We start from the raw sequence: 11,889 nt of genomic DNA, 5'->3' as shown, positions 1-11,889 counted from the left end.
TTTTTTTTTTTTTTTTTTTTTTTTGAGAGAAACAAATTTCATTGAGAAATAAAATTGAGGGAGTTAATCGACCCCAACCAGAAAAAGGTGTATTACATGAAAGATCATCCATTAGAAACTAAAGAAGAAAGACTATAATTGTTAAAAGGGTGGTGTTGACATTTACACCAACAAAGAGCATTAAAGATAAGTGATGTCTAATGACAAAAAATTGTATCTCTATGACTCTATCAGTTCTGACTGCAACTTTAGTCGTCTTTGAAAGTTTTTGAGATGGATTTCCAGGGCCAATTTGAAGAATGTGAAGATCTTAGAGGCAGATAAAAAAACAAAATTTGAAGAGTGACATGAAGGAGTTCAAAAACTTATATTATGTAGACAAGTATTGTTACAAGGTGAAAAATTAAGACCAAAAAAGTATTGTTAAAAGGTGAAAGATTAAGAGCAACAGGAATTGTAAATTAAAAAGCTTAATTTTTAAAAACTACAAGGCAAACATATGGGACTTGGCTTTAGAAGACTCTATTTGGAAGCTTAAATTCAGGAATGAGACTCAGCTTTCTAACTTACTCTCCAACTCTCTCATCCTTCGTATAGCCCCAACAAGATGGTAGGCCACTGGAATCATCTCGTCTTTTCACAGTGCATTTCACTCTTTATGGACATTGTCAAAAATATTATCGTGGAGAATCCCCCGATATAAATTAATGTGGTATGGCTAATACCCTAGAAAGTTGGGTTTTCTTCTTGTGGGAGCTCAGTTATGAAAGCATAACCTATAACGATGCGATAAAAAGAGGCTTTCTACATGCTACTCCCTTTCTCTGGTTTTTTTTTTTTTTTTTTTTTTTTCCCTTTGCAAGAAAGATGCAAAGCTCCAAGGCCATATCCTTTGAACTGTTCTTTTGCTGGTAATTTCTGAGTTTCATTCTCTTAGCTTACAATTGACAGGAGGCGTCTCCACTAGATATCAACAAGCTCTTTCTATGCTATATTTTTGGGCCACCTTTTAGAAGGGAAAAAATAGTCTTTTGGCTCCAATTCAGTAAAACATTCTTTTGGCATCTTTGGCTTGAAAAGGCAATAGTATCTTCGATGATGGAGCAAAATCTTTCCTTCATACTCTATTGTAAGTATCATACTTTGTAACCTTTCGCTATGTTAATGAAAAGTTTTGTTACCCAGAAAAAAAATACAATCTTTTGATAAATTTCGTATACATTTTCCTTTCTTGTACCTGCATGGCATAATTTTTTGCTCCTTTCGATGTTCTTTTTTTCCTTTTTTTTAAACTTAATCATTACCATATGGGATCCTAGCAACTCAATTAATATGAGATAGTGAGAACTACAAGACTAGAAAAACAAACCTCTCCAGCAGTTTTATTTAGTGCCCAGTTGAAAGCAGGTTGATCATTTGCTTTCTTTGCTTTGGACCATGGCTGAGCTTTAAGTTCCTCAATCCACTTCCTCATGACCAGTTTTGCTTTATCGGTGGGGCGTAGGAAAATCATGCAGCTGCATATGTAAGTGCGGCCCTTTTTCCCTGGAGGTGGCAAATCATGAGTGTGGCGCAGAGGCTTTACCTGTTACGAGGTGAGAACAAATTCAGAAAGGAGTGAGTTTAGTGTATGTTAATGAACAAGGATACAAGCACTTTTCATCAAATGTTAAGATGCGAGTTTAGTGTCACCATGCTTTTCAAGTTCCCATAATATTAAGCAAGACATCTATAAGTACCACATGTTCCAGTCAAATTGATAGAATGATCAAAGAAATGAGTAAACATACAAATTTTTAACTAAGAAGCTAAAATTCTCCAACATTTTTCATTTAAATTTCCCAAACTTATATGAGCATTTGCTTCTTACTCAAAGAATAAAAGATAATAAATTAGAGTTTATATGCAAGGAAACTGTAAGCAATCCATTTCCACAAACATTGCACCCGGAGAGGGGGGGTGAGGGTTGGAAGTTATTGTACATACTGCAGCCATGTCATCTGTGAAGTACACATCATGATTCCCTTGCAGATAAGGAAATGGATCAGCCAGCCATACCATATCAACATCATTGTACATAACATTATAACCAAGATCCAAAATGTGCAGTAGGTGTTGTGGTCTTCGAGATGTGAAGTTGAAGAATCCCTGAAATGTGAAGGCAAGCGTTTTCATTTCATGTAGGCAGTGAATTTGGCTAAGGATAATCATATATGCCTGAGGCCTGAGCATGAGAAGGGAAAAATTAAATTAGAAGGAGAAAGGAAAAGGGGGGTTATGGCAAGCAAAGTGAGTGAACATGCTCAACGGCCTAAGAACACGTCAATAAAAAGTTTCTTGAGTTCTATAAAATGCTTCATACAAAAGAGAGCAAAGAGAGAGATCATGCTGATGACTTGAGAGTCAAATTAGTAAATGTGGGAAGGAGAAATACAATCGAGGCTTATGTACTTCAAGTAGTAAATATCAGAACGAGAGCGACGTCAATTAATGTCAATTGTAATTGAAGGCATAATATGAATGTCCTCGAGTAGCTCTAACGATAATTGTATTTCTAAGACCGGATATGAAAATTATGCAACAAGATTAAGTTTCGAAAACACATCCAAGTATGAAAATGTTTATGACTAGTGCTGCATTAACAAAAAGCCTTTGCACGGGCAATGTTAAATGGGATGAGTTAATTAACAGAGAAGCAACAAACAACAACAATATGTTTATATAAGCAATCAAATTTATCATTTCAAACAGAAAGAATAAATCTAAACCGATAACAATGAAATTTAACAGTCAACTAACCACACCTGAGAACCAAATTTATGAGCTGTTTGAGCATCAGGAACTGGTGGGACGAGCACGGCATGCCCTGGCCACCGTTCATTCACCTTATAGAGTGTTGCATAGTCCTCAGCAATAACAAGAACTTTCTCATGGTGCTTCTGCCGAGTAACACTAATCAACCAATTATTGAGAAAGGGTAAGTAAGGTTGGCTCACAGCGCAAACAATCACCGTCCCATTCCGCGCAACGAACGATGCAGCTTCAGCCAACGAGTAATCTCGCCATTTCGTGTTTGAGATCTTTGAGCTTGAGAAAATAGTCTCTTGTATATTCATCCATGGCAAGAAGACTCCAAGAATCACAACAAGAGAAAGCAGAGCAAGCAGGTTCATAGGGCTGAATATGGAAAACGACCTCTCAGAACTCGAGGAAGAACGAGGAGAAAGAGGGTACGGATTTTCAAGTGAGCTGTAAGTGGATCTTTGGTGCAAGATGGACGACATTTTCGTGCATGAAAAATCACAGAACGAGGAAGATGAGAACTACCCACGAATCATTCGTTCAAGAAACAAATTGCAAAATCAGAACTCCCAATGCTAGATTCGAGGTTAAGAAACCAATTAAAAAATGACTGCTACGAGATGCCACACTTTCAGTGCCTATAATCAGATCAACACCATTGGCAATGGCACGCAGATCAGCTGAATTTTTAACAATAGGAGAATGCAACGGATGCATTCCAATTCAACAATGTGATCTGAAATTGGTTGAGCATGATTCAGAATATGAATTCATAAACAAAAAATAACGAAAAGAAAATGAACTATAAATCAATATTTCTGAGAGAATTACCTTGTCGCCAGAAATCGAGGCTCTGGGAGTTGTTGAAGGACCGGAAGGGAGTATGATCTGTTGATTTATGGCAAAAAACTTCGACCAAAAACAAACTGAAGTAAAATCTCTTCGAAGAAAAATTAGCGGAAAGAGATTTGCATGTTTTCATCCGGCAAAATTGACGCTACCGTGAATTCAGAACTTTGAAAGTTCAAAACAAGAACCATAGCTTTTATTTATAACTTAACTAAATTTAAGGACTACCATAGCTTTTATTGCATAATCTCCTATTAGTGTGGTATCTAACTTATTATTGAATTTCGATCTCTAACCGCAGACCTTCAAATTTTACCCGCGCCAGGGATTTGATGAAAATGTTTCCTTGTTCCTCTGTTCGGATGAAATCAATCTTGATGAGCCCTCGATCTACACATCCTCAAAATGTAGTGGAATCTGATTTCTATGTGTTTGCTTCGGTCGTGCAAAACTGGATTTTTGATCAGGGAGATCGTAGCTTTGTTGTCCACACGTATAGTATTGGTGGATCGCTTTCTCTCCCAATGAGTTCTTGCATTAGTCGCGCAAGCCAGACCCCCTGTGTTGTTACCATCAAAGCCGTGATGTATTCTGCTTCGCAGGAAGACAAAGCAACTACCTTTTGTTTTGTTGATTGCCAGCAGATCGCGCCGCCTGAGAGAAAGTAGATCATTCCGCTGGTGTTCTTACGATCATCAACGTCAACGGCCATGTTACTATCACTGTAGCTGACCAACTTGAGTTTCTCCTTTCCTCTCCTTGCGCAGTATCTTACACTCCAGCCTCTGGTTCCGGCAACATAACGTAGGATGCGCTTGACAGCCACTAGATGCTCCTCCCTAGGTGCTTCCATAAACCTACTCACATATCCAGGCCTCCATTGGCGTCCTTGTAGGATTACTGTCTGCAAGCCCAGTTGTGTCCAACAGCTTTTTCGCGTATGCATTTTGGCAGATGGAGATGCTGGTAGAATTATGTTGCACTTCGATGTCGAGGTAGTAGCTGAGCACGCCAAGATCGCTCCTCTCGAAGATTTTTGACATCTCCTTCTTGAACCTTCCAAGGACTTCCACGTCGCCTCCAGTGATTATGAGGTCGTCGACGTACACTCCCACGATCAGTCGCTGCTTGCCATGGCCATGCGTGTACATGTCATGCTCAGAGGCACAACGCTTGAACTTTAGTGACAGTAGGGTACTGTCGAGCTTCGCGTTCCAGGTTCGTGGGGCTTGTCGAAGCCCGTAGATTGCCTTGTGCAGGCACAGTACCTTACCGAGGTTGTCGTTGTCCAGGAAGCCAAGTGGTTGTCAGACGTAGACGGTCTCCTTCAGCTCTCCGTTAAGGAAAGCAGACTTCACGTCCATATGGTGAACCTCCCAAGAGCAATGTGCCGCAATTGCCAACAAAACACGGACGGATTCTAACCTTGCCACCGGCGCAAATACCTCTTCGAAGTCCACTCCTTGCTTCTGGACGTAGCCCTTCGCCACCAGCCGGGCCTTGTGCTTCACAACTTCTCCTTTTTCGTTGCGCTTCAGTTTGAAGACCCATTTGAGCCCCTATGGTTCGGTGTCCCGGTGGCATATCCTCCAGACTCCACGTCTGGTTCTCGGTGATGGATGTCATCTCCTCCTGCATTGCCTTCAGCCAGCACGTGTTCCTTTCTGCTTCGGCCAAGGTGTTCGGTTCATCTGCACTGATGGCATGCAGTTCGACCACTTCTTCGAGCTCGCGCGCTGCCAGTCTAGGTGGTTCACCTCCTCCCACTAGGTCGTCCATCCTCCGGTACCTAGCCACCATATCATCATCGTGATCGGCATCCAGCGTCGAATCCGCAGTTCGTGGTGTTGCGAACTCCACTGGTTCAGAGGGTGCACCTGTTGGCGGCAGTGACGGTTCCTGATGCTGGGCTCCTCCTTTTTCCGGCTCGGTGACGAGGTACTCCACCGTGATTTGGGTTGTGGTCTGTCTCGATCACGTCGTTCCACTGCCAGAAGGTGCCTTCATCGAAGATGACGTCGCGATATACGTGAGCTCACCCCCCTACAGGATCATAGAGTCTGTACGCCTTGCTCCTGGGTTCATAGCCGATGAAGACGACCTTTAGCCCCCTGGGATCGAGCTTGGCGAGGTGGGGACGCGTTACCTTCATTTATGCAACGCAGCCGAACACACGGAGATGATGTACAACTAGCTTTTTGTTGTACTAGGCCTCATATGGCGTCTTCCCGTTGATGTACAACTGGCTTTTTGTTGTACTAGGCCTCATATGGCGTCTTCCCATCGAGGCTTCGGGTTGGTGGCCGATTGAGAAGATAGACGGTTGTCATTACCGCCTCTCTCCAAAATCTCCCAGGCATCCCGGCCGTCACCAGCAATGACCTTGTTGTCCCGACGATGGTCTGATTTCGGTGCTCCACCACTCCGTTCTATTGGGGGGAGTAGGGCGTCGTCGCAGTACTTACCGAAACTTGCCGAGGTGAATTCTCTGCCTCGGTCTATGCGCAGCACTCGCATCTTCTTCTCACATTTGGCCTCCGCTCGCGCTTTAATGTGCTTAACCGCCTCTGCCGCCTCACTTTTCGCTTGCAACAGGGTCAACCACATGAAGCGGCTTTTGTCATCGACTAATAGGAGGAAAAGACTCTTACCGCCTGGGGTTGCTAGCTTGATGGGTCCGCAGATATCGCCGTGTACAAGCTCCAACTGCTCATCGGCACGGTAGGATGTCCGAGATGGAAAGGGTGTGCGCCTCTGTTTGCCGATGAGACACTCGTCGCATAGCTTGTTCATGCCTTTGATTGTCGACAAACCGTGCACCATCTCTCTTCTTTGATTGTCGCCGAATTTCACCATCCCGCCAATCCCCAAGTTGAGCTCAGAGAACGCAGATCTAGTAGCCTCGGTCATATGGTTTATTGCCCCTGTGTCGAGGATTTGGAATTGAAATTGGAGACGTATGCACTTACCATGAAGAGAGCTGGCTTGTCCTCCTCGGATTGAGCCGCGGTGACCTCTCTTCCCGCAGTTCGAGCACTGGATCGGCCTGCCATCGGTCGACTCCTTTCTCGCGTGTGCGCCATGACTTCTTACCGCCTTTGCGGCTGGAAAAGATTCTTCAAGGGTCTCGGGTCCCAAAAGTGCATGATAAATACCGCCAAAACCCAATAACTGCAGAGTCGTCAACAATTTTTCTTCCGCTGCTGACGTTATGTAGTCTTCCTTTCGGTCACCCTTCCACTGTTAGGTCGTTCACGTCAAGCAATGTTTTCTTCCGCTGCTTGACGTTATGCAGTCTTCCTTCCGGTCACCCTTCCCCTATTAGGTCGTTGACGTCAAGCAATGTTTTCTTCCGCTGCTCAACGTTATGCAGTCTTCCTTCCTGTCACCCTTCCACTGTTAGGTCGTTGACGTCAAGCAATGTTTTCTTTCGCTGCTCGACATTATGCAGTCTTCCTTCCGGTCACCCTTCCACTGTTAGGTCGTTCACATCAAGCAATTTCTTGATAGAATATAGAAATTATAGAGTTTTTACTTAATTGGAATCGTGACTTGCTCGAGGTGACCGGGGACTACCTGCAACATATTCTTCACGATTTCGTTCTAACTAATGCTGCCACTGAGAGTGGTGAACTCAACGCCCATCATCACGGTGTCAGCATGGAGGAGTGAGTGAGCCTGCCCGAGATGGACTCCCCCGATGTGTGTATTTTCACGCTTTGCATTTTCTTCTACTCGAACCTGAGACCTATGTGTTGTTAAGTCAACGCTATTCAACTTGAATGTTGATAAAATTGGCTCTTATGTAATGATATACCACCGATCGCTTCAACCTGACTCTGATACCACTTGTTGACTTCGCAAAAACGTTGACGAAAAACAAACTACTGACAATTTCTTTGAAGAAAAATTAGCGGAAGTAAAAGGAGAGAGGAAGAGATTTGCTGAATTCTCGATGTTTTATTTCTTGAATTCTTTAAATAACAAACTTAGAGTGGGCTAAGACTTCGCCTAAAGTTAGCCAAAAATGGCCGCCAAATTTATACTCTTACATGAGGCGTGAATTGAGAACTTTGAAAGGTCAAAACAAATTAACTTATCATAACTTTTATTTAATATAATCATGAAGAGCAAGGAGAGCGAATTTTCTTTTTCTTTTGTGATGAGAATTTTTTTTTATAATTTTATTATTCATTTTAAAAAAGGTTAACCTATAATTTTTATTTTCAATATAAATTATTAATCCGAATTAATTTAATCGTAAAACCATGTTGTTTTAAATTGAGTTATTTCTTTAATAATAATAAACATAAATATAAAATTAATTTACTCGTTTAAAATGTTTATTTATTAATTTAAGTATTTTTAAAATTTATTTATTTATTCATTTTCACATCGACATTTTAAACTTTGTTTTTACCCATCAAAGTTTAACATGATAGTGGTCGGTGTTAGATGAAAGTGTTCCACATTGGTTAAGTTAGGGAATGGTCATCGGTTTATAATCTAAGAATATACTCTCCATTGGTGTGAGACCTTTTGGGGAAGCTCAAAGCAAAGCCATGAGAGCTTATGCTCAAAGTGGACAATATCATACCATTGTGGAGAGTCGTGTTCGTCTAACAGTCGGTTCACCGCTCACCCACAATTTAAGTCATTAATTTAGTGATATGATGTGCATAAATATTTTTATACATTCAATGACTTTAATTTCTCAAGAGACGTACATTCATAATCATAATCTTTCCACCGTATGTTATGAGATATTTTTTTTTCATGGTGTTTCTTATAAAACCGTCCACTCCTTTCAATAGCAGTGTGAACAAACTCACTCCTTTCAACCGCCACTGTGCAAGTCTCTAGTAGTCCTCCTCCTCACTCGATCATGCACGTTTTCTACACTGGTGACTCCTTTCAGCCACCTACGATCAAGAGCAACAGTAGACACGATAATAGTGAAAACCCAGATCAATTGACAGTTCAAATTCATTTTCTTTGAAGATCAAACGATAACAAAAATAAATAAAAAAAAACAAGAAAAAATCATCTTACCTCTAGTTTATTCTCAATACTGATGTTATGATAAGGAATTGCAATCGATTGTTACAAATATTGAGAACTCATGTATTAATATTTTTCTAGGATACCCAAACCATATAATAACCTCAAATAAGAATTACTATAATATTCTTCCGAGAATGATATCGACCACATAACAAACTTTCTCCCATTGAAATTAAGATTTTTCTCATGCATAAAAAAAAAATGATTTTTTCAAGAAAATATAATTTTAATATAGGCCAAAGAGTTGTACAAGTATTAGGCACGTACATGAGTTGGGTTGGATTGAAAAATCTCTCGGATCAAACAAAATTTTCGGATTGGTTAAGTTGGTGACTCGAGCAACTCATTAGAGTTGATAACCCAACCCTTTATTTTCCAATTGGGTTTACTAAATTAATGTCAATTAATAAACTGACCTAAATTTTTTATTTTTCAAAAATTCAACCCGGCCCAAATTGAACCCAACTTGGGTTCGGTAGTTTGATCAAGTTCATATGAACACTCTTATAAGCTTGTTAAAACATATTTTAAGTAGCGAAATTTGAATCATTAAAATTTAAAAAAAAATGAAGATATATCAAATCCAGTACCTCTTGCATGTAAAGCAAACACTCTACCATTTGAGCTACATTCTCATGTACCTCTTGTATGCAAAGCGGACATTCTACCATTTGAGCTATATATATATATCTATATATATTAGAAGTGTTTGTTGAATTAGATTAGTTTTAGATCATTTGTATAGACCATACATTTTTTCAACCTATAAAACTCTAATTAAATATTAAACTCAAATTAACTCAACCATGTGATTGGATCATTTATTTAATTTTTTTATTTTAATAAAAAAAATAGTTAAAAAATCTATTTATTTATTTTCAAATATTTAATTAAAATTTATCCTTCAATATCAATATATATTTTCTAAAATAATTAAAAAATATATATATTTTAAAACTAATATCATTTCGATGAACTAATCAAATTGATAAAAAATTTATTTATTTAAATTTAATTCAACTCATTTACGTTTGATCCAAAGGTATAAATTGGTTGGATTGTTCCTAACATTTTCCGAATCATTTAAGTTAAAACATTTTTTTTAATCAACTCGTAGGACGTGAATATAATAAATAAATAAACTAATTTAAATTTAACAAAGAAATTGAAAATAAAGGGCAACAATTTTGAATTTTTCATCATAGGTCCAGCTGGATATTTGAGGAGGAGGAGGAGGCAAAGGCAGTCCATTCATTATTTTATTGTTAGGTCCCTTTACTTCTGTTTATTACCCTGTTGGCCCCATTTCAAAAGCCACGTGACTCCCACCACCTCCTCCTCCTCCTGTCTCTTCCCATCACCTTTCCCTACATTTTCTCCTTTTTCCTTTTATCCAACCAAAAAAAAATTAAATTTTTAAATAGATATATTTCAATTATGCCCCTTTTCAATTTTTTTTTTTAATTTTAAAACGACCCTTCATTTTTTTTAAACTTTATGACTATTTGCTTTTAAAATAGTAAAAGATGGAAGAGTGACGTGACTGTTACCTTCCATCGAGTCGTAGTTTTTATTGACTTTTTACGGTTTCCTCTCACAAATATATTCTTCTTCTGAAGCTTTTCCTCTTGACTAATCTTAATCCACCTCTCATTTGACTTTTATCGAACATATTTCTCTCAAATCTCGCGCTTTCACGATCTCTCTTAATTTAGTCGTTCTACAATCAGTGAGGCTGTTGACTTTTTTCTAGCGTTGCATAATTGTTCTTACAATATTGACTTCTCGACCATTTCAATTAATAAGTAACAAAAATTTTGTTTTTTTTTTAATCTTCATTATAATATAGAAACTAATAAATGGAATAGTTATTCAAATCAATTTTAAAAATTAATGTTAAAATAAAATTTGAATTTGATGCTATTTGATTTTTAAAAATGATTTAAAATAGTTTGCAAATTTAAGTATGATGGAAGCTGATGTGTCATTGATAATATATTAAAAAAATTATATATTTTGGCTCGTTCTTTTAAAATAATTTGAAAAGGTAATTAAAAAAATCTTTATATTAAGAATTTGACTAAAATTTTAAATTAATTTTTTTTTCAGTAGAAGACAAACAAATGATACATAGTTTTAAAACGCTATCAATTAAATAGTATATATATTAATTAATTAAACTATATTTACCAACTAAACCCTACAATTAAGAAATTTAAGAACTTAAAAACGTTTGAAAAAAGTTTAAAAATATTTTAAAATTTTAATTTTTTTAAATATTCTGAAATTAAAAAAAAAATAAAATACATTTATCGTTTTAAGGAAGAATAATTTTTATTTTATTTTATTAATTTAGTAAAATATGTATATTAGTAAAATAAATAAATAAACTTAAATAAAAGGAAAAGAATTAAAGGAATTTAAAAACAATGGGAAATACAGAAAAATAACAGCTGGGAATGACTGGCACCTCCGTCAAAATATCTCTCAAAATATTAATTTTTTAAATTTGAAAAACAAAATATCAACTACCCAAAAATTAAAAATAAATAAATAATCTCGTGTCGTTTTTCCACAGTAATATTCTCTGTCCTCGCATCTCAGCCGTCCATTCTTTTAATGACTTTACCTTGACGTGGTCGTCTCCTCACCGGTCACCGCGCCTGACAGTCCACATTCTTTTAATAAAATAAGAAAATTATAATGCTATATTTAATTTAAATCTAACATTTAAAGCCTATTTTACTTTATTAGTTGAATAATATGACAGGCAATAAATGATAATAGTACAAAATTTTCTTTGTAATATATAATTTTTGGATATGTCGATAAGTACTATAATGGGCAGACAATAAAAAAAAAAAAACTTATCAACTTAATTATTGTATAGTTAATAAGTATGTCATACCAAAACAATAATTATTGCCATATAAAAAGTAATTTAATTAATAGAATTAATAAAATTTATTTACGTTAAACTAAATTTACCTTAATAAAAATATTTTTTAAACCTTTTTAAAAAAAATTTAAAGAATAAAAAAAAATAAAGAAGTTTTAATGGATTTTTTAAAATTAATTTAGAAGGTGAGGGATTAACATAGGATAATAAAATATTTTTATTTTAAAAAGAATAAAAAAATGAGGATCTTTAGTGACCCTCAGGTGAGGATAAGA

General features: G+C 37.1%; 1 protein-coding gene across 2 annotated transcripts in view; it reads right to left on the bottom strand.

Moving 5' to 3' along the window:
• Positions 1 to 3,771, bottom strand: part of LOC111499280 (UDP-D-xylose:L-fucose alpha-1,3-D-xylosyltransferase MGP4-like) — a 6,307-nt gene extending 2,536 nt beyond the window's left edge. The window contains exons 1-4 of one of the 2 annotated variants that reach the window (XM_023150834.1): positions 3,634 to 3,771; positions 2,805 to 3,538; positions 1,987 to 2,148; positions 1,370 to 1,585 (exon numbers count right to left, since the gene is read on the bottom strand). In XM_023150834.1, coding sequence (XP_023006602.1) covers positions 1,370 to 1,585; positions 1,987 to 2,148; positions 2,805 to 3,284 — 858 coding nt within the window. In that variant the 5' untranslated portion in view covers positions 3,285 to 3,538; positions 3,634 to 3,771. The remainder of the gene's footprint in view (positions 1 to 1,369; positions 1,586 to 1,986; positions 2,149 to 2,804; positions 3,539 to 3,633) is intronic. The other variant, XM_023150833.1, reaches the window with a different exon arrangement.
• Between the last annotated feature and the right edge of the window lie 8,118 nt (positions 3,772 to 11,889).

The sequence above is a fragment of the Cucurbita maxima genome, unplaced genomic scaffold (assembly GCF_002738345.1).
Source record: "Cucurbita maxima cultivar Rimu unplaced genomic scaffold, Cmax_1.0 Cma_Scf00026, whole genome shotgun sequence".
Taxonomy (NCBI): domain Eukaryota; kingdom Viridiplantae; phylum Streptophyta; class Magnoliopsida; order Cucurbitales; family Cucurbitaceae; genus Cucurbita; species Cucurbita maxima.
The sequence above is the reverse complement of the archived record's forward strand: the minus strand, read 5'-3'. Positions and strand labels throughout refer to the sequence as shown.